This window comes from Phocoena sinus, chromosome 20 (assembly GCF_008692025.1).
Source record: "Phocoena sinus isolate mPhoSin1 chromosome 20, mPhoSin1.pri, whole genome shotgun sequence".
Classification (NCBI taxonomy): domain Eukaryota; kingdom Metazoa; phylum Chordata; class Mammalia; order Artiodactyla; family Phocoenidae; genus Phocoena; species Phocoena sinus.
Window position 1 is genome coordinate 45,638,048 of NC_045782.1, and position 23,787 is coordinate 45,661,834.

The window sequence follows — 23,787 nt, forward strand, 5'->3', positions numbered from 1 at the left end:
GGAGGCAGCATGCCTGCAGCCCTCAGCCCTCAGCCCCCAGGTGGTGCACCTTTCATAGGAGAGATTTATTTCCTGCTTTCCAGGAGACACAGAGAATATGCAAAGTGTCTCTCTTGCATGGGTCTTTTCTTAAGTAACATTAATTCAAAAGAATTAATATGTCATTAAGACATATTTAGAAGTGACCTGCTCTGGGCCCTAACAATATATACATACATACATACATACAAGAAAGAGAGAGACAGAGAAACAGAGAGAGACAGGCACTGACAGACAAAGAGAATGAACGCAAGGGAGAGGGATTGAGTAGAAGTCACAGACTTCATAAATCAGTCTTCATGTTAGAACCCAGTCACAATGTCCATGCACCCTGGAGGGGTGGGGATTACACAAGGACGTTTGACCAGGAGGCACCACAGAGGCTGAGATGAGACACTGGTTCCTGAATCTAAACATAACAGGAGGGCTTCCCTGGTGGTGCAGTGGTTAAGAATTCTCCTGCCAATGCAGGGGACGCTGGTTTGATCCCTGGTCCGGGAAGATCCCACATGCCACGAAGCAACTAAGCCCGTGTGCCACAACTACTGAACCTGCACTCTAGAGCCCATGAGCCACAACTACTGAGCCCGCATGCTGCAACTACTGAAGCCCACACGCCTAGAGCCTGTGCTCCGCAACGAGAAGCCACCACGATGAGAAGCCCGCGCACCGCAATGAAGAGTAGCCTCTGTTCACCACAACTAGAGAAAGCTGGCGCACAGCAACGAAGACCCAATGCAGACAAAAATAATAAATAAATAAATTAATTAAAAAAACCAGGAGAACCTGGAAGGTTGTATGCCAAAGGGGACGATGTCTGAATTTTATTTAATTTCAACCCTCCCACGGTGGAGGAGGGATGGGAAACAGGCAGGAAGGGGAGTGACTTTCCCTAGATCCCAGAGCAGACCCAGGCCTGTTTCAGTTGTATTCTGTGCTACGCCAGCCCTTTACGTAATCCTTCCTTTGCTAAGTTTCTGCATGAGCTACATGTGATACCAGCCCAGGGGGTTTTACAGGCACTGTAGGTGTTTATAGGTCTATACACGTGATGGACTCCCTAGGAAGTAGCTGCTAGAATGACCTCCACTGTGCAGGTGGGAGATTGGGGAGTTCCTGAGAGGCACATGGCTTGTCAGGGCCACATCACTGGGGAGGAGGAGGAGCCAGGTCTGAAAGCAGCTGTGTCCTCAGCTGGGGTCCTGGCTGCACCCTGGCCTCCCCAGGGCTGTGTTGGTGTCACTGTGCATGGACATGGCATGGGGGGGGGGGCGGTGAGCACTCAGCAGCCCAGAGGTGCCCTTGGGGAGCTCTGTGTAAGGAAGAAATCTGGGTAAAGGGACCCTAGGAAGCGACCTCACTTCCCTGGCAATAGAGCCCAATACAACTTGGAACCTGAGTAACTAGGCACCCACATTCTAGAGAAGCCCCTACCCGGTTCACTTGGTTGGAGATGCTCAAATGGATATGTTCTGCTGCGTCCCAATATCCTGAGGACATGGTCTCAGGAAAGTCCACAGTGAGAGCCTTTACTGACGCTCCAGACGTTAGGTCAGGTCTCACCCCAGATGCCTTTGGCCATTTGCCCAGAGGGACCCAAAGGTAACAAACGGAGGCCCAGGGCAGGCCAGCCTAGGCCAGGCCACCACTCTGATCCCACCCAGATAGCCCTGTGTCCCCTCCCTGTATGTGTGGAGGTGGGGGATTTACGTGGGGTAGGTCTGCCTCAGCAAGAGCAGGCTGATGAGGGGTCAGAAGCCTGGTGGGCTGGTCATGTCCACACCCCAGGTTAAAGCTGGCTGGGTAGGATGTGGAGAGCTGGGGCAGCGCCCTTCTGCCCAAAGTTTACCCCAAGCCCTCCAGATGTACCTCTTTCCTCCTGGGTGGATATCTGAGCGGACACATGTCTGTGCCTGATCAGGGAGCAGAGGTCAAGTGGGCAGAAGAATCAGTGATTATGGCTGGACAGGGCTCTGATACCTCTGGGCTGGGCCGGGCCGGGCCGGCTGCTGGTCACTGTCATTGCAGAGCCTCACTCTGGAGATAAGCGAGGACTGGTCGACGGGGACTCCCAATCCATCTCCCCAAGAGAGGGGGCCGTGCGCCACACTGCCAATGAGGGCCAACGCAGGCTCCCACTGAGTGTGGCCATGGAGGGTTCTCCAGAACCAGGACCCAGAGATGAAGGCCTCCTGCCCAGACACTACCCAGGCCACTCCCCAGGGTCCTGTCCCCGGCTTACACGCAGCTCAGCATATCTGGCTCTGACCTGGAGCACCGTGTCAACCTTCGCCTGAGTCAGCTGGAGGCCCTAGAGCCTCTCACTGTGGCAGAGCCCAAAGGAGAGAAGGGGTGGGTGCGTGTGAGTGTGTGGGGAGGGGTGAGTGCTGGGCCACACAGGGAGGAGTCCCTAGAGGCTGGTGTTGGGCCAGGAGCAAAGACTGGCATCAGACCACCCATCTGGTGGACTGCAGTCAAAGAAGACATCCTGCTATGGGTTCCTGGGCTGGGACTTCTCTGGAAGACTCTGGGAAGATTTCTGTCCTTGGAAAGGCTCGTGAAAAGGCAGGCCTGTGGGTAATCTTTTCTTTTCTCACAGCTCCAGCAGGAGACCCAGATCCAGATGTTAATTTACCACCCCTGCAGGAGACCCAGCGCCATTTCCGAAATCACCAGCCCCATGGGCAGAGCCAGATCTGCAACCACCATCACTGTCAGCTCCAGATTTATACCATCAACCCTCCCCTGACCTGAAATTTACTTTACTTCCCCTGTCGTTGTTTGTGTATTTTATTGTTTTCTTTCACATTATTTATGACATCCTGTATTTTAAGTGTTTTAAGTGTAAAATAATAAAATTTAAACTTTTTCAGTTTTAAACTGTGCGATTCAGGGGCATTAAGTACATTCACAATCCTGGCAACCACCGCCACTGTCAGCTCCAGACTGTTTCATCCCCCAAATAAAATCCTGTAGCCAACGCATGCACTCCCCGTTCTTCCCTCCTCCACCCTCTCACAACCCCTAAGCCTCTTTATTTCTATGTTTCTTTACCTATTCGGGATGGTTCCTATAAATGAAATCATACAAAAGGTGGCTTTTGGTGTCTGCCCACATATTTTAAGAGGGGACTGGTGAACTTTTGTTTTTATTTGAAATAGCATTTTTGTTATTTGAAAGGGAAATCTAGATGGATTAAAGATGAGATGTACAAGATTTTAGTAAATATGTGCATAATTTCGGGGTAGACGCTGCTGTTCTAAGTGTGACACCGGAGCCAGAAGACAGAAGGGAAATGCTTAGCTTCTCATGTGGCAAAAGCAAACCAACCAACCGACCAAGAAAGACGGCTGGAAAGACAAATCACAAACTGGAAAAGCATTCCCCATGATCCAAGCCCAGAGAAAGGTTGAACATCCCTGTAGTCCAAAAATCTCTCAAAAATCAATGTTCTAAAAAGAAACAGAGCAAACACACATAATTTCAACAAGAGGCCATGCATACGGCCAATATATCTTAGAGATGCTTGACGACTCAGGTTAGGACACACGCAAACATAAATTCTATGGAGAGAGCGTTGGTCACCATCACACTGGCAGGTTTTTAGTCTGGTGACCACCAGCCCTGGTGACAACATGGGGAAGCAAAGGCCCCAGCAGATCCCCTAGAGGGAAGAGTGAATGCACAGTCCTCTAGGGGAGAACAGTGTGCAAGACCCATCAAAGTTCCACAGGTATATCCCTTTACTACCAGTGCTAATCCTTAGAGTTGATCCCACTGAAATTCCTGCACAACTTTTCAAAGATGTCTTTTCAAGAGTATTCATCACAGCACTGGTTGAAATAGTAGGGAATTGTAAGCAACACTAATGTTCATGGAGGGGAAAATGATCTATCAGTTCTGGTCCACACAGATGAATGAATGCTGTGCAGTTGGTGAGAGTGGGTGCAGGGTCTCTACCTGATGACAGGGGAGAGAGGGGACTTCAGGGTTCTTTATGTGGGATGCACGTGGACCAACCGTCTGCATCCAGGATCCCATCTGTAAGACTACATACATCTGAAATCAACGTAGATGTAAACGAATCTGCTTTTGTGAGAGTGAGAGAGACAGAGATAGAGACAGAATGAGACAGAGCCTGAGAGATATGCACCAAACCACTCATGACAGTCGCCTCTGGGGGTGGGATTTGCAAATATCTTCTCCTTAGGTGATATTTCAATTTCTTATAATGTGTGTGTATTACCTTTATAATTCCAAAAAGATTACAATCATATGTGCTCCATTCATCACGCATCTATGGAGTAGTAATTAAATTACATTATTTCATTTTTATTTTTAAAAGATTTACTACAAGGATAATAAACATTTATGAGAGTGAAATAATGAATTCTAAAGGAATTAAGAATCAAGTAAAGAACAAAATCTTTTGGTGACTCAGTTTCAGGCCAGCTAGGTGGCAGGACATGGCAGGGTTGGGGCAAGTTTCTCCAGGAGGTTATGTATGTTCTGAATCAGCATCCACTGGAGGTGAGGAAGGAAGTACAAGACCTGTACACTGAAAACTACAATAGCTTGTTGAAAGAAATTAAGAAAGACCTAGGGACTTCCCTGGTGCCACAGAGGTTAAGAATCCACCTGCCAATGCAGGCGACACAGGTTCGAGCCCTGGTCCGGGAAGATCCCACATGCTGCGGTGCAACGAAGCCCGTGTGCCACAACTACTGAGCCTGCACTCTAGAGCCCACGAGCCACAACTACTGAGCCCGCCTAGGGCCCGTGCTCTGCAACAAGAGAAGCCTCCGCAATGAGAAGCCCGCACACTGCAACGAAGAGTAGCCCCCGCTCACCACAACTAAAGAAAGCCCGCATGCAGAAACAAAGACCCAACACAGCCAAAAATAAATAAATTTTTTTAAAAAGACCTAACTTAATGCAAAATAATCCCATATTCATGGATCAGTAGGCTTAAGTCTATTAAGATGGCAATACTCCATAAATAGACCAAAAGATTCAAAGAATCCCTACCAAATTCCCAGGTGGTGTTTTGCAGAAATTGACAATCCATCTAAAATTCATGTGGAAAATGTAACGGACTCAGAATAGATCAAGGAATCTTGAAAAAGAAGAACAAAGTTGGAGGTATGGAGAGCCAGGCGGAACCCTATGGTTGGTATAAAAACTGTTTAAGCTGAAGATACGTGAGATTCAAAACATGCAGGAAAAAAACCTTCTTGGAGCTCCCCTTATCGGAATAAAAGCTGAAACTTCTTAGAATGACCATGGCCATAAATTCCCTCTTCAGAGTGGCCTCTCTTCCCAGAAGAGAGACCAAGAGTAAACCTACCATAAATGCTTCTGCAGGGTGTTTTATGACCCTGAAGAAGATGCAAAGATCACGCATCCTTGTACAGACAAACACTGTCACAAACTTTCTCGTTGTTTTCCAAAATACCCGTTTGTATTCCTGGAGAAACCTATCTGTTCTTCCCATAGAAGCCAATTCTACCCTCTTTGTTTCCCCTATTAAGTTAGGTTTATAAGCCTTTAACTTTCACCATTTATCACGTTAGTTACTTTTTTGGTTGGCTGTCTTCTGTAAGTTTAATTTACAAGCCCCAGCCACCAATCCTGAGAAGGCGGAGGAAAATTTTCTGCTCCCTCACAGTTTTGGCAAAAACAAAGGGAAGGCTGGGACACACCACTCACTCCAGAGGCTGTGACGGGATCTCAGGATGTCTGAAAGAACTAAGAAAAGGTAAAAATTCTGACCAAGTCAGCCTCCCAGATATCTGCTCTGAATGGGTCAACTTAGGGCAGTAACAGTCTCTCCTTGTCTCCTTTCCAAATTTAGACTGGTAGGAGGAAACACTTGGAGGGACTACTTCTCTGGGTGTTGTAATCTTGCATGACCCTCAGTTTTGGGGTCCCTTCCCTCCAGGCACAGCACTGCTTTCCCTTTTGCTCTATTTGGTGTCCTGGGAGCTTGGCTTGGATCCAGTGAGTATGTTCTCTCTATGGCTTTCCTCCTGTGGGGAACACCGCTTGTGTACCCTGCATCCGTAGACAGCCAATTGTCACATTTGGGGCCTCAGAATTTGTAGCTGGCTGACCAGAAATGTGGGCTGCATCCCACTTGAGGCTGATGTCCTACCTATGGAGGCTGCCAGCTCTTAGGGGTTCATCTAGTCTATTTCTTTTGGCTGTCTTTGGGAGTGACTCACTAGATCATGGGGGATGCCTTTTTCACCCTCTTTAGTGACACCTTTTTGTCCATGGTTAAGCAATAAAATGGCTTACTGGATTTGTGTCATGTTTGGAATATACATTTGGAGACTTCCTGGGAGGAAAAAGAGAGTTCAATACTGCCAGGAGAATTTACTGGTTGCTTTGGCCAAATACCTGATAAGACGATATTTGCAAGGATTTTTTTAAAAGGTTCTCACCCTAAAACAAATATCCTATTGAAACCTCTCAGATGATCAAATTAAAAGAAAGACAAAGGAAGATCATGGTGAGCCTAAGAACACTTCTTTAACAAAACAAAAGAACAGGGCTTCCCTGGTGGCGCAGTGGTTGAGAGTCCACCTGCTGATGCAGGGGACACGGGTTCGTGCCCCGGTCCAGGAAGATCCCACATGCCGTGGAAAGGCTGGGCCCATGAGCGATGGCCGCTGAGCCTGCGCTCCGCAACGGGAGAGGCCACAGCAGTGAGAGGCCCGCGTACCGCAAAAAAAAAAAAAAAAAAAAAAGAAGTTGAATGGGCACGTCAGCCTCTTGATGTTATCATTGAGTGGGATATGCAATTCTTTGAAGAATTAAAAGCAGCCATCCTTGCTTTACTAATCTCATCGATACAGAAACAGAACTGTGGTTCTAGGAGGAATTCAAAGCCCACCCACCCATCTCACCGATATCAAAGCCTCTACTTCCTTCTCATGTCAGGTCATTAGAAAATGAACTGTCCTACACTCAAGAAAGAAGAAAAACGTAAATAGTAATTGCCCTACACCTCTGATAACAAGAAATATGCCCCCAGAATTCCTTCTTTAAAATGCTTACATCCCTCCTCAGGCCCTTCTACCAGCAAGAGCTGTGTTCTCCAGGTCCTGCGAACCATGTCTTTATTATTTCTTTTTTTAAATTAAATTTATTTTTTTATACAGCAAGTTCTTATTAGTCAACAATTTTATACATATCAGTGTATACATGTCAATCCCAATCACCCAATTCATCACACACCCACACCCACCCCCTGCCACTTTCCCCTCTTGGTGTCCATACGTTTGTTCTTTACATCTGTGTCTCAATTTCTGCCCTGCAAACCGGTTCATCTGTACCATTTTTCTAGGTTCCACATATATGCGTTAATATACGATATTTGTTTTTCTCTTTCTGACTTAACTTCACTCTGTATGACAGGCTCTAGATCCATCCACGTCTCAACAAATGACCCAATTTCATTCCTTTTTATGGCCGAGTAATATTCCATTGTATATATGTACCATATCTTCTTTATCCATTCATCTGTTGATGGGCATTTAGGTTGCTTCCATGACCTGGCTATTGTAAATAGTGCTGCAATGAACACTGGGGTGCACGTGTCTTTTTGAATTATAGTTTTCTCTGGGTATATGCCCAGTAGTGGGATTGCTGGATCAAAAGGTAATTCTATTTTTAGTTTTTTAAGGAAACTCCATACTGTTCTCCATAGTGGCCGTATCAATTTACATTCCCACCAATGGTGCAAGAGGGTTCCCTTTTCTCCACACCCTCTCCAGCATTTGTTGTTTGTAGATTTTCTGATGATGCCCATTCTAACTGGTGTGAGGTGATACCTCATTGTAGTTTTTTTTTTTTTTCATTGTAGTTTTGATTTGCATTTCTCTAATAATTAGTGATGTTGAGCAGCTTTTTCAAGTGCTTCTTGGCCATCTGTATGTCTTCTTTGGAGAAATGTCTATTTAGGTCTTCTGCCCATTTTTGGATTGGGTTGTTTGTTTTTTTAATATTGAGTTGCATGAGCTGTTTATATATTTTGGAGATTAATCCTTTGTCCGTTGATTCATTTGCAAATATTTTCTCCTATTCTGAGGGTTGTCTTTTCATCTTGTTTATGGTTTCCTTTGCTGTGCAAAAGCTTTGAAGTTTCATTAGGTCCCATTTGTTTATTTTTGGTTTTATTTCCCTTACTCTAGGAGATGGATCAAAAAAGATCTTGCTGTGATTTATGTCAAAGAGTGTTCTTCCTATGTTTTCCTCTAAGAGTTTTATAGTGTCCAGTCTTACATTTAGGTCTCCAATCCATTTTATTTTTGTGTATGGTGTTAGGGAGTATTCTAATTTCATTCTTTTACATGTAGCTGTCCAGTTTTCCCAGCACCACTTATTGAAGAGACTATCTTTTCTCCATTATATATCCTTGCTTCCTTTGTCATAGATTAGTTGACCATAGGTGTGTGGGTTTATCTCTGGGCTTTCTATCTTGTTCCATTGATCTTCTGTTTTTGTGCCAGTACCATATTGTCTTGATTACTGTAGCTTTGTAGTATAGTCTGAAGTCAGGGAGTCTGATTCCTCCCGCTCCGTTTTTTTCCCTCAAGACTGCTTTGGCTATTCGAGGTCTTTTGTGTCTCCATACAAATTTTAAGATTTTTTTGTTCTAGTTCCATAAAAAATACCATTGGTAATTTGATAGGGATTGCACTGAATCTGTAGATTGCTTTGGGTAGTATAGTCATTTTCACACTATTGATTATTCCAATCCAAGAACATGGTATATCTCTCTATCTGTTGGTATCATCTTTAATTTCTTTCATCAGTGTCTTATGGTTTTCTGCATACAGGTCTTTTGTCTCCCTAGGTAGGTTTATTCCTAGGCATTTTATTCTTTTTGCTGCAATGGTAAATGGGAGTGTTTTCTTAATTTCTCTTTCAGATTTTTCATCATTAGTGTCTAGGAATGCAAGAGGTTTCTGTGCATTGATTTTGTATCCTGCAACTTTACCAAATTCATTGATTAGCTCTAGTAGTTTTCTGGTGGCATCTTTAGGATTATCTATGTATAGTATCATGTCATTTGCAAACAGTGACAATTTTACTTCTTCTTTTCCAATTTGTATTCCTTTTATTTCTTTTTCTTCTCTAATTGCTGTGGCTAGGACTTCCAAAACTATGTTGAATAACAGTGGTGAGAGTGGACATCCTTGACTTGTTCCTGATCTTAGAGGAAATGCTTTCAGTTTTTCACCATTGAGAACGACGTTTGCTGTGGGTTTGTCGTATATGGCCTTTATTATGTTGAGGTAGGAGAACCATGTCTTTAAATGCGAACATCCAAGGATATAAGTCTAACTTGAGGGTGCCTTTCTTTTAATTGTGCTTCTTGCTTCCTGTCATAAAGTATGAGACATTTATTTCTTCACATGAAGTGCAATTAACACTCCCTCCCCCCCCAAAAAAGTGCAATGCTTTCTTCCTTTGCATGCCCAACCATTGGAAAGTAACCTAGTTCACTAAATGCACTATCTGAGACTGAAAAGGAAAAGGCTAACTGTAGACAAACTGGATATTTTACCCACTCAGATTGGCTTTAAAAAACACCAAGATGGACACATGGTATTTCCAGAAGTTCCTTTGTTACAGACTTTGGTCCACAGCCTCCATAAGGTTACATATCAGGGCAAATCCAAATCTTAAAAGTCTTCTCCACAAATATTAGTAAAAAGCTTTAGTTCTCACTAAGCAAGTAATCTTTCTTGTTTCATCTGCCAGAAACACAATTCAGAGCCTATTATTTTATATAAACTGATGATTATATTACTCAGTTTTACTGACTCATGGCTAAAATTTTGCAAAAAAAAAAAGATACTATATCTATTTGCATTTGTCTGTATGATTATGGACGACTTTTTATCACAGCAGGGGGTGCTCCTCAACCAAGAACCTAGGAGGGTAAAGGGAAAATTATTTTTCCTCCCATACACGTTTTCGAATACTATTCAGAAATAGGAGGAAATAAATTATCAATGCATGCAAAAAACATGGATGAATCTTACATGTATATTGCTAAATGAAAGAATTCAGTCTAAGGAGGCTACACACTGTATGACTCTGTTTATATGACATTCTGGAACAGGTAAAACAGAGGAGGTAAACAGGTGATGGGGTGGGGGGTTGAAATATTACATATGATACTTTAGTGATGGACACCTGCCACTATGCATTAGTCTTTTCTAATGGATTTTTACAACCTAACAAGTAAATCATATTATATTTAAATTTAGCTTTTTTATGATATGGGAGTGTCACAGGATGGAATAGAGAATATGACAAAGAATCTAACTGATTTAGAAATGTATGAAAAAAAAAACTCACTGTTGGTGGTGGGGCAAAAGGTACTGACCTAAGTAACTATGGAAAAGAACGGAATCCATGGAACAAAGGCAAAATGTAGCATACACAAATACCGGACTCTGTAAGTTCTTTCCCATGGGGGTATTAGCTAATAATGAAACTACTATATCTGTAATCTGGAATGGAACAAGAAATGAATTCAATGAATGACAAAAAGCCAGGTTTCTTATCGTTGGAGTGGGAAGTTACAGATAAACAAAGGCAGAAGGTTATAACATCCATGTAATAATGGATAGATTAGATTTCCTCAATTTTAAACACTTTTCTGCATCAAAAGGTGCTATCCAGGAAGTGAAAACACAGCTCACAGAATAGAAGAAAGTATTTCACATGATATATCTGATAAGAGTCTGTTCTTCAGAATATATCAAGAACTTTTACAAATCATCAACAAAAAGACAACTCAAGTTTTAAAATGGAAAAGAACTTGAACAGACTCGTCTCCAGACAAGAAATACAAATGGTCAACAAGCACATAAAAGATGTCAAACATCAATAGTCATGGTGGAAATGCAAATGAATACCATAATGTGATCCCCCTTCACAAACACTAGAATGGTTATAATCAAGAAAACTGAAAGTATCAAATGTTAGCAACAATGTAGAGAAATCAGAACCCTCAAATATTGCTGGTGGAAATGGAAAATACTGCAGCATATGTGTACACTAGTTTGGCATTTCCTCAAAAAGATAAAAAAAATACAATTACCATAAGCTTCAACAAACCCACTCCTAGATATAGACCCTGAAGAATTGAAAACAGGTGTTCAAACAAAAACCTGTACATTAATATTCATAGCAGCACCATTCACAATAGCCAGAAGATAGAAATGACTGAAACGTCTATCAAAGGGTGACTGGATAAAGAAAATGGGTAGATCCATAAACTACCCTATTATTCTGCCATATAAAGGAAAAAGTAAAATGGTGCTGCCACTATGGAAAATAATATGGCAGGTCCTCAAACACTTAAACAGTTAGTGTATGATCTGTCAATTCCACTTCAGGGTATATACTCAAAATATTTGAAAGGAGGAAGTGGAACAGATATTTGTACAACCATACACATAGCAGCATTATTCACAATAGCCAAAAGGTGGAAGCAACCCAAGTATCCATCAATGGATGAACATATAAACAAAGTGTAGTATATACACAATGGGATATGATTCAGCCTTTAAAACTAAGGTAATTCTCACACACGGTACATGTGGATGAACCTTGAAGTCACCATGCTAAGTGAAATAAGTTGGTTACAGAAGAACAAGTATTGTACAATTCTACTCATATAAGGTATCCAGAGATGTCAAATTCAGTGACAAAAAGAATGTGGTTGTCAGGGGCTGAGGGCAGTCAGTTAATGGATACTTGGGGGAAATGAAAAAGTTCTAGAGATGGATGGGGAGAATATTTTTACAATATGAAGGTAGTTAATGCCACAGACCTATACACTTAAAATGTTTACATGGTGAATGTCATGTTATGAATTTTAATCACAATGAAAAAAATGAAGTACTGATACATGTTACAACACAAATGGACATTGAAAACATCCTTAGTTTAAAAAGCCATCCAGATCATACTCATCTTGTGTGCTTTAAATCCATCAAGGTTGCAAAAATAAGTAAAAAACTCAGTAACGGTTCCAGAAAAAGAAAACTGGATCACAATGGAAAAAGATGTTTTCAAACAGTTGGGACAGCTGGTACAAGTTGAAGTGGGCCTGTGGATTAAATTATAATGTCTTCTCATGCTCTATGTCAACAGCAGAGCCTAACAGGAGGAAAAAAGACTTCCTCTTCTTTTCTAGCAAGAGCTTAGCCAATGAGAGACCATCACAACTCAGCCAAAGAAAAGCCATGACTCTTTGTTTACTATGGTCCTCTCAACTTTCCTTTCCCCCTCTATAAGATTTCCCCTCTCCATTTTGCTTGGGACCTTCACGTGGCTCACCATGGTTGCAGACCCTTGAAGTGGTTGTAATTCTTTGCTGATTGTGAATAAACCCATTTTTGCTGGACAAATAACTGAAAGTCTATTGTTTTAGGTCAACAGTGGTCATGTGCAAGCTCTGGAGTGCCACCCTGCTCCAGGGGCAGCAGGCACGAGGGTTTGCCCCCTGCCCATATTAGTGTTCAGAGCAGCCAACTCCGGATGGACTTGACTCCCAACAGGAAGGTATCATGCCTGTTCCAGGCAGAAGGTAGATGTCTGGGCAGTAACTGTTCAAGGGGAAGTGGGACAGGGTACCTGAGGTCTCCTAGGGCTGCCATTCCCTGGGGAAGAGCCAACTCTCCATCTGTTGTGGGTCTGAGGTCACAGGTCCTTAGCTGTGAGCAGTGTTGTCACTTCAGTCTGATCTCTGCACAAACTTTGCCCATTTGATTTTTTAAGAGTTCCATTCTGGTAGCTCCTCCCCAACTGTTTGTAGGCTAACTGGGCAGTAAAGGCACAAGTGAATCCAAAAGGTCCTGTGCCATCTGCTTCTGAAGTGCAGTCGCAGGGATTTGTCAACAGAGCTGAAGACTGACAGAAGGCCCCCAAAGGGAGGAGGAGATCCTTGTCAGCATTTTTGTCCCCCCTTGCTCCCCAGGCACACCCAGCAAGGCAGCATTCACAGTCCTGTTGAGTAACTCTGGAAGGGCGTGAAGTGTAACGATCATGCTTAGTAAGCCCTGGAACCTCCTCTTGTTCCCGTGCGCCTTTCCCTGGGTGACCTGAGCAAGGTGGCAAATCTCTGCTGCAACCCAGCAATCACATTACAATTTGGCAGCTCTCCAAACTCTGCTTAAATTTTAAAAGCTAGCACAGCTGGGTTTAGTTTTACCTCTCTGCATGTGGGAGACAAGAAAAGTATTTATCTTTTGAAACTCAGATTTTTAAAAAAATTTTATTTATTTATTTTTTGGCTGCATTGGGTCTTCGTTGCTGCATGCGGGCTTTCTATAGTTGTGGTGAGTAGGGGCTACTCTTCGTTGCGACATACGGTCTTCTCATTGTGGTGGATTCTCTTGTTGCGGAGCACAGGCTCTAGGCATGAGGGCTTCAGTAGTTGTGTGTCGCAGGCTCTAGAGCGCAGGCTCAGTAGTTGAGGCGCATGGGCTTAGTTGCTCTGTGGTATGTGGATCTTCCCAGACCAGGGCTCGAACCCATGTCCCCTGCATCGGCAGGCGGATTCTTAACCACTGCGCCACCAGGGGAGTCCCAAAACCTCAGATGTTAATTTAAATTGTATTACCAGGGTTTTGAGCTGGCAAGTAAGATGACCAGCAGAACGACAGTGGGTCGGGAGGGTGAGGGTTTTGTTCATGGGATGTATCCATCACCTTAAAGTCCAGACATCTCACAGGACTCCTTTGCAAGACATGACCTAAACAAGACATTATTATCAGACTGAAGAGAATTGGACTCCCTGCAGCTACAGGGAGAAGACAGAATCTTTTCTCCTCTTGCTGAGATTTCTTTCAGCAGCAAGGCCAAGCGCTGGAACGCTTCAGTCTACCTAAAGTAAAAGCTCCCAAATTTATAATACAGAAGGGAAAAGGCAGGATAGAATTACCAAGAAATGAAATATATTGTAGACACATTAATGATTTGCATTTGTATCTGCTAATATCTCTGGTCCCTCCCCCCCACATAGTTGAGGTTTGGGGAATTTAAGGGATGTGGGCAGGGGTAGATGAAGCTGAACACTCCCTGGGCCTCAGTCTTCCATCTGTAGCCTGAAGGGGGAGGGAGTGGCCAGGCTGCTCTCCTGGGTGCTGCTACTCCCCCACTCATGTATGTACACACACACACACACACACACACACCCCAGTCTGAGCTAGCTCAGGACTCTGAGACCTTCTCCCTCCTCTCTGAGCCCCCACCGCTGCCCTGCCACACAGTGACGGTTTAGAAGGTGGACAAGGGGTGGGGAAGAAGAAACCAGATGTTTTTGTTATAAGCCCTAGTTTTGGAAGGTAGGGGGGGAAAACGCTAAGAAATTCTTCTGAAATTCAAAGCCCAGGGACTCAGACTCACTATAAACAACTGAGATTTAATTATTAGATTACAGAATGCTTTCCCTACCCAATAGCTTACCACCACATCAACAGGCTCCAGTATACGAACAATGGATTACAACGGGGAGAGTGCCAGGACTCAGACTCTATGTAAGAAAAGTTTCTTGAGAAACCTAAAGACAACAAGAGGCAAAAATAAGGACACCAGAGGACACTGAAGCCTCCAACACTTACGGCTACAGCAAACATTAAACACAGCCCAACTCCTAGTAGAGTAAATGAAACCTCACACTGAAGACCCATTTACCTCAGTTCCTATTACCCAACACAACGTGTCCAGCTCTCAACAAAAAAACTACAAGGCATGCCGAAAGGCAAGAGCACACTGTGGAGAGACCAAGCCAGCATCAGAACCAGACTAAGACAGGGTACAGATACTGGCATTTTCAGACAGAGAATTTAAAGTAAGTATGATTAATACATTAAGAGCACTAGTGGAAAAATGAGACAATGTGCAAGAACAGACGGGTAATGTTAGCAGAGATGGAGCCTCTAGAAAATATCAAAAAGAAATGCTAGGAAAAAAATACAGTGACAGAAATGAAGAAATCTTTCAATGAGCTCATCAGTACACTCAACTTGGCCAAGGAAAGAATCAATGTCAATAGGTCAATAGAAATCTCCAGGCTGAAATGCAAAAAGAAATAAAGAAGGAAAAAACCCAGAACATCCAAGAACTGTGGGCCAAAATTAAAGACGAAATACATATGTACTGAAACACAAAGACAAAATCTTGAAAACAGCAAGAGAAGTATGAACTGTCAGATACAAAGAAACCCCAATAAGACTAACATCTGACTTCTCATCACAAACAATGGAGGCCATAAGAGGGATGACAGATTCAAAGAACAAATCGTTTTTATGGGGAAATTTCTAGCTTTGTACCTGTGCAGCACTAGAACATACCTAATCCTTGTGTCGTTAAAAGTTCAGTCTCCATCACTCTGGTCTAGAGCTGATATGGCACCCCATGGGACAACACAGTATTGTGGTTATTGGTACCACCTTTCCCCCTTACAGCTGTGACTTTGAGTTTTTTCTTATTTTCTGGCACCTAGGGATGACTCTTTGGTTCTTTAGAACTTGGCTCTGTGTGTATGTACTGCTTAGCTTTTATAGGAATATTTAATTGAAAAAGAATAAAAAGGAGATTTTATTTTTTTGCGGTACACGGGCCTCTCACTGCTGTGGCCTCTCCCGTTGCAGAGCACAGGCTCCAGACGCGCAGGCTCAGCAGCCATGGCTCACGGGCCCAGCCGCTCTGCGGCACATGGGATCTTCCCGGACCGGGGCATGAACCTGTGTCCCCTGCATCGGCAGGCGGACTCTCAACCACTGCACCACCAGGGAAGCCCTAAAAAGGAGATTTTTATATATATATAAAAAAAGAAATATATATGTACTTGGAATACCAGGAGAAGAAAGGAAAAACTGAGCAGAACAAATATTTGAAGTAATAATGACCGAGAACTTTCCAAAATGAATGACAAATACCAACTCTTATATACAAGAAACTCAGAGAATACCAAGCAGGATAAAACACAAACAAACTACTCCTAGGCATATATTCAACCTTTAAAAAAAAAAAAAAAGACAAAGAGAAAATCTTGAAAGAAGCCAGAGAAATACAACACACCTATAGAGGAACAAGGATAAGAATCACAATGGACCTCACATCAGAAAACCTGCAAGCAAGCAAGAAGTGGAATGAAACATTCAAAATGCTGAAAGAAAAACCCTCACCAGCTTAGAATTCTACATACAGTGAAATTATCCTTCAAAGGTAATGGAGAAATACTTTCTCAGACAAACAAAAACTAATGGAATTAATTGCTAGCAGACCCGTCCTTAAAAATGTTAAAAGAAGTTCTTCAGGCAGAAGAAAATTTATTTATTCAGAAACTTAGATCTATATTAAGACATGAAGGGCTTCGCTGGTGGCGCAGTGGTTGAGAGTCCGCCTGCTGATGCAGGGGACACGGGTTTGTGCCCTGGTCCGGGAAGATCCCACATGCCGCGGAGCGGCTGGGCCTGTGAGCCATGGCTGCTGAGCCTGTGTGTCTGGAGCCTGTGCTCTGCAATGGGAGAGGCCACAGCAGTGAGAGGCCCGCGTACCGCAAAAAAAAAAAAAAAGACATGAAGAGCGTCAGTGAGGAAATTTTAGGAAGGTAAAATAAACATATTTTCTTATTCTTAAATCTCAAAGATAATTGTTTATTTAAAGCAATAATAATGACAACATATTGGGTGATTGGGTGATAGCATACGCACAAGTGAAGCAAATGACAGCAATGCCACAAAGGATGGGAATACTTCTGATATAAGGTACCTGCATTACATGTGAGGCAGTGTCGTTTTATTTAAAGGTGCACTTAGTTTAAAATACATATTGCAAGCTCTAAGGCAACCAATAAAATGTTTTTAAAAGACATATAATTAATGTACTACAAGAGATACAATGGAATCATAAAATGCTCAATTATGTATTTGTTTATAATTAATAGCAAAATATCCTGCCACAGGACGGCCACTGTGAAAAGAGTCTACACTTCAAATGTGAGGTTTGGAGGTACTCTTACCTTCAGGTGCCTTCTGACCCCCACGCCCCACCACATGCAGCATCCGATGGTCCTCGTGCTTTGGGATGTCATAGCCTACTTTTGATGAAAATTGTGGAGGGAGAAGGCAGAAAAAGATGGAAGAAAGGAAACAAAAACACAAAGAATAGAAAACAGTAACAAACATTATGTTAAAAGTAAAGAGATGGAGAAAGATATGTCATGCTAACACTAATCAAAAGTAAGCTGACGTAACTTTTATTAATTTCAGACAGAGCAGACTTCAGAACAGGGAGGATACTACGGGATAAGAAGGGGCATTAAAGTATGAAAAAAGGGCCAATTCTCCAAGAACACATAACAATCTAAATCTCTATGCACTTAACAAAACAGCGTCAGTATGGGAAACTTAAATTTTAAATATTATATAATGTTTTACTTTATCCCAGGAATACAACATTCCTAGAAATTCTAATTGTAAGCAAGAGTGGGTGGCATGGGTAAGAGACATATGACCAAAAAGTAAGAGTGGCTCATGAAAGGATGAAGTAGTCCACAAAACTGTAGTATCGTTAGGATGACTCTAAAATGTGAAGCTGCTGATGTCTGATCAGGATTGAACTGTTACCAAATGCTTTTCCACATTTATCACATTTAAAGTGTTTCTCTCCAGTATGACGTCTCTGATGTTGAATAAGATGAGTGCTCTGGCTAAAAGCTTTATTACATTCACAACATTCATAAGGTTTCTCTCCAGTATGAATTCGATGATGTTTAGTAAGGGACGAGTTTTCAGGGAAGCCCTTCCCACATTCACTGCATGTATAGGGTTTTTCTCCAGTGTGAATCCTTTGGTGTTGTGTAAAGGTTGAGTGGGCACTGAATGCTTTTCCACATTCATTACAGTTATAAGGCTTTTCCCCAGTATGAGTCCTCTGGTGTTGGGTAAGGTGTGTACTTCGTCTAAATGCCTTCCCACAATCATTACACTTATAGGGTTTCACTCCAGTGTGAATTCTCTGATGTTGTGTAAGAGTTGAGATATCAGTGAAGGACTTCCAACAGTTAATACATTCATAGGGTTTCTCTTCACTGTGAATTCTTTGATGTTGAATAAAGGATGAGTAGTCACTGAAGGCTTTCCCACATTCATTACATTTATAAGGTTTCTCCCCAGTATGAATTCTCAGATGTTGAACAAGTGATGAATTTACAGTGAATGCTTTTCCACAAACTTTACATTTATAGGGTTTTTCTCCAGTATGAGTTCTCTGATGTTCAGTAAGAGATGAACTTTGGATAAATGCTTTTCCACAGCCATGACACTTATAAGGTTTCTCACCAGTATGAATTCTCTCATGACGAAAAAAGTTTGAATGGTCACTGAAATTTTTTCCACAGTCACTACAATTATAAGTTTTCCTTTTAGAAGCTCTTTGACTTTTAATTGGAGATAAGTTCCATTTGACACTTTCCCCAAATGGATCAAATATATGTAGTTTCTTTTCTGAATGAGTAACATTCCATGGGATACGTTTAGATCTTAGATCAAAACCTCTCTCAAACTCATTAAAAGTATGCCCATTTTCCTCACAAGATATTTCTTCATGGCCAACTATTATTTGCTGAAAACCAGTGGTTTGGGCAACAGATTTTTTTGAAATTTTGTCTATAGAGTGCTCCTTTTGCTTTTCTACCTTGGCCTCATATTCACAGGTTTCTTCAAATAAATACTCTTTGAACACATCCCCTCTGAGCCTTTCCATGATGACAGTGATGGAACTGCTCACTCAAAAGTATATTCTAATGGTCTTCTCTTTGGTATCTGCTCTGCTCTTCAAATCTGAGGGGAATAAAACATTTATAAAAACATATTTTCTGTGTTGGGATTACAGGAACTGAACTCAGGAGGAAATAAATAACCTTACTGAAAATTAGAATGCATATTTACAGTCTCGTAATCTGGGAAAATAATAAGTCAATGGAGTAGAGTTAAGAAGAGGCAGAAGTGCTAGGAAAGAAGTTGGCCCAATAGGCAATGTCACAAAGAGTCTGAAAGCTGAAAAAAATGTTTTAAAGATATAAAAGTTTAACCTTCTCATTTAAAGATAAACAAGTTTAGAACTAGAGAGGTTATGTGATTATAACCTAAAGATACAGAAGTTATTAATGAGATGGTCAGAAATAGAACTTAGGCTTTGTCCACTATACTACCACAGTAATCTGGAGACTAAACAGAGCTTAAATGAGAGAATGGACAAGTACCTAGTCAAAAGACAAATAATGAAGGGGATGCATAGCAGTATTAGAAAATGTGCGACAGGGATTTCCCTGGTGGTCCAGCAGTTAAGACTCCACACTCCCAATGCAGGGCGCCTGGGTTCAATCTCTTGTTGGGGAACTAGATACCGCATGCCTCAACTAAGAGCCCGCATGCCACAACTAAAAAAAAAAAAAAGCCCGCATGCTGCAATGAAGATCCCATCTGCCGCAACTAAGACCCAGCACAGCCAAATAAATACATATTAAAAAAAGAAAAAAAGGGGTTTCCCTGGTGGCGCAGTGGTTAAGAATCTGCGTGCCAATGCAGGGGACACAGGTTCAGGCCCTGGTCTGGGAAGATCCCACATGCCACGGAACAGCTAGGCCCATGCACCACAATTGCTGAGCCTGCATTCTGGAGCCCGCGAGCCACAACCACTGAGCCCGCATGCCACAACTACTGACTCCCACGCCCCTAGAGCCCGTGCTCTGCAACAAGAGAAGCCGCTGCAATGAGAAGCACACGCACCGCAACGAAGAGTGGCTCCCGCTTGCCGCAACTAGAGAAAACCCGCAAGCCCACAGGCAGCAACGAAGACCCAACGCAGCCAAGAATAAATAAATAAAATAAATTTAAAAAGAAAAAAAGAAAATGTGTGACAAGAAGAAATGGCAGAGCTACAGCACATGGAGAGAAGCCACTGAGGAATGTAAAAACAGCACCTGATAAAGCAATGTACAAAGGAATAACAGCATTTATCCGTACACGAATTCATACCGGTGAGAAACCTTACATGTGTGATGACTGTGGAAAAGCATTTATCCAGAGTTCATCTCTTACTGAACATCAGAGAACTCATACTGGAGAAAAACCCTATAAATGTAAAGTTTGTGGAAAAGCATTCACTGTAAATTCATCTCTTGTTCAACATCTGAGAATTCATACTGGGGAGAAACCTTATAAATGTAAGGTTTCTCACTGTGGTAAAAAAAAACAAAAAACATATTTCCATGTCAAAAAAAAAAAAAAAAGAGAGAAGGTCCAACTCTGAACAGAAAAGCAGAATTTAAGGCATTAAGGAGAGCTCCTTGAACAACATTTTAGAGATTCCACTCCTCCTAAACATTCACCCCTAAAGTGCACAGATTTATCCCTCATCTGAATAAGTGCCTCTGGAAACCTCAGCATCTCACAGGATCTCCACAATTCTTTCCTGGGCTGAGACACATTTTAGAAACTGAGAATTCTGCTCATGGGGAAAAAAAATATGCAACAAAATCAAAACTTTCATCACGTAAATATTTTGAAAAATTTAAAGCACTAGCACTATCAGTTTTTAAAAGCATATAATCTGAGTCTCCCGAAAGTCTGCGTCGAAGGACAAAGACTTACTGTCCTCCAGTCAACACAAAAAACAAGACACAAAACTAGAGAAGACACACACAGAGCCTTAGAGGGAGGTGTTATCAGACTGGTTGAAAACAGAAGGGCAGTATGATAAGGTGATCTAAGATCACAGTCAACGTTTGGGTAGAATCACTAACTAGAGGCAACAGCATTTTCACCAATCATAGACATAAGAGATGTTCTGGTACAAAGAGAGGTAAGGCACTAGAGAACTGTTCCTTTTTCTTTTTCACAAATACAAACCTCTGAGAATCCCAAATGAATGGTCACTTAAACTGTGGAAGCCAATACTTTGCTTTCTTAATTAACTCAAGGTTTGCATACTCAAATAATTTTCAGCAAGTGTTAAGAATAGAAAATCTTGGAAAGGCGTAGATTATAGTGTATGGATAAATGCAAGTCCTTCACAAGTCCTCCCAAAAACCAATTGTTTCAAGTCAAATTTCGGGTCTTCAAGCAAACATTTTAGCAAAGGCTCACCGTCTAGGGGTCGCAGGCTGCAGTCCGGAGATTAAAATTTTGGCCCACTGCACCAAATGTGCTGTCACAGCAAGGAAACTCTGGCTCGGTTTAGTTTCCCTTTAAGCAGTTCTCTTCTTGACATTTCTTTCTCCTTCCACCTCCGCTCTTCCTCGGCACAGGGAATACCCTGGGCCTCCGCGGCCTCTAGGGAACCCGGGGTCCCGCTCCCCGCCAGGCCCCAGCACCGAGCTCCCGCTGCTCCCGGCTGGAGACGAGGTGGGGTAGCAGGGCCCCAGTCCGCACGGACCTCACGGGAAGCCAAGCGGCTCCGCCTGCGGGTCCGAAAGCGCCTGACGACGACGAACTGCGACTCCCAGAAGGCCTCGGGCCGCGCCGCTTCCGCTTTCGTTCTCAAGGACTTACTTTTTCCCAGAAGTCCCCGAGAAATCTCTGCCTCTGGGTATCCCTCCCCCGGCGCGGAGCGGAGTGGGCGAGCGGGAGGTGTCTCAGCTAATCAGAGCCACACACTGGAATTCCATGGTAACCACCGACGCTTGCTCCCTTCTGCGGTGCTCTTGATGGAGGCTGAAGCTTGCTTCCGAGGTTAGGGGCGCTGGCCGGCGCTTAGATTCTGGGGTCTGGTGTGCGCAGGACAGAGGGCTCCCCGCGCCCGACCGTACAGGCGCGGTCTTAATTAAATCAAGGTTTGCATACTCAAATAATTTTCAGCAAGTGTTAAGAATAGAAAATCTTGGAAAAGTGTAGATTATAGTGTATGGATAAATGCAAGTCCTTCACAAGTCCTCCCAAAAAACAATTGTTTCAAGTCAAATTTGAAACAAGAAGGAAAGACAGTGTAAAATGTTACAGACATTAGAGGACGCTGTGGTTCTTTGGATACTGTTTCTAACAAACTGTAAAAAGATATTTTTGAGATTCGGGGGAAAATGGAACGAGGAACTAGGTATTAGAAAACATTAAGGAATTATTATGAGTGAACGTCACATTTGGCATTTCTCAGCAGACACTTCAAAACCATCCAGATGTCAGCTATGTTTGTTTTTAATCTGCCAAGAGCTCAGGCAGCCTGGAATGCAGGGTGAAAACGTGCAGCGGAGCAGACCCACCAAGTACTGCAGCCCCTGAGAACAATCAAGTCTCCGTCTCAGAGCCACTGCAGCAGTGACAATGGGGAGACCTATCCTGCTGTTTATCTTCTCATTTCCTCTCTCTGGCCAAGCCTGCAAAGAGCATGACAGAACCCTACTGTAACTGCAAATGTTTGTTTTCTGGTTTCAAATGCGACAGCATGTTCATTATGCAAAAGTTGGAAAATGCAGGAAAGTATATATAGAAAAAAATACCAGGAGGAAATACTATTTTGGGCTGCAGGGATCATAGGCTTTAAAAAATTTTTTTTATCTTACATGTTTTTCCATATTTCCCAAAATTTCTACCATGAATTAGAATTACTGCTTTATCATAAAAAGTTTTAAAAATACATATTTTGCGATTTATAGGAAGGTTACATGGCAAGCATTACATACTCTCACATAAAGTTAGACATAGGGCATAGAAGCAGATGATACCTCAGAGTTGATCACAAATAGCTTCGTAAATAGCAAAACTGGCATAAGGTACAGAATATGGAGAAAGTATGCCATCAGTGACACTATCACGATGAAAAAAATGGGAGAGTGCAGTGCAGAGTCAATGCTGTGGCACTTTGCTGATGAGACAAAGGGCCTAGGACAATGCCCCCAAATGTGGTGCTCTAGAAATATTTGTTAAATAAAAGAGTCCAAATATAATTCCAAATAATTAATTTCTTTTTTAAAAATAAATTTATTATTTTTAAAATTTATTTATTTTTGGCTGTGTTGGGTCTTCATTGCTGCACACAGGCTTTCTCTAGTTGTGGTGAGTGGGGGCTACTCTTTGAGGTGCACAGGCTTCTCATTGCAGTGGCTTGTTGTAGAGCACGGGCTTCAGTAGTTGTGGCACGTGGGCTCAGTAGTTGTGGCTCACGGGCTCTAGAGCGCAGGCTCAGTAGTTGTGGTGCACTGGCTTATTTGCTCTGTGGCATGTGGGATCTTCCCAGACCAGGGCTCAAACCCATGTCCCCTGCATTAACAGGAGGATTCTTAACCATTGTGCCACCAGGGAAGTCCATAAATAATTAATTTCTTAATGATTAACATTTACTATATGTAATATGGATACAATATTCATCAATTTGTATATATATACATATACATATATGTAGATTCCAAAACTGAAGGCAAAACAATGAAAAGAAATCAAAAAAATAATCGGAGGGGAAGCGTCACTCCATCATTTTTAGTCCTTGTCAAATCAAGAAGACAAAAAATTGGATATCAAAGAGCTTAGAAACAACAGGAATTTATTTCTCCTAATCCTGGAGGCTGGGAATTCCAAGATCAAGTTACCACAGCTAAGGTGACCTCAGGCTCATGGGTCCACCTGCCACTCAACATCGCCACTCCAACATCCATGACAAGGACTGAGCTCCAATACTCTCCCCAGACCTGCTCCTCCGAGCTTTCTCATCTCTATG

At 42.6% G+C, this 23,787-nt stretch overlaps 1 protein-coding gene across 6 annotated transcripts in view; it reads right to left on the reverse strand.

The window, feature by feature from the left end:
• LOC116745572 (zinc finger protein 501-like) overlaps positions 1 to 21,552 on the reverse strand; it is a 37,897-nt gene extending 16,345 nt beyond the window's left edge. For 2 of the 6 annotated variants that reach the window (XR_004347477.1, XR_004347479.1), the window contains exons 1-2: positions 21,228 to 21,552; positions 17,099 to 18,920 (exon numbers count right to left, since the gene is read on the reverse strand). Coding sequence is in view for 1 of the 6 variants with exons in the window: in XM_032616399.1 (XP_032472290.1) it covers positions 17,650 to 18,843 (1,194 nt within the window). In the remaining 5 variants the exon portion in view is untranslated. Of the gene's footprint in view, positions 1 to 9,243; positions 9,432 to 13,578; positions 13,826 to 14,538; positions 14,633 to 16,840; positions 18,921 to 21,227 lie in introns of those variants that run through there. The other 4 variants (XR_004347480.1, XR_004347481.1, XM_032616399.1 and 1 more) reach the window with 4 other exon arrangements.
• Between the last annotated feature and the right edge of the window lie 2,235 nt (positions 21,553 to 23,787).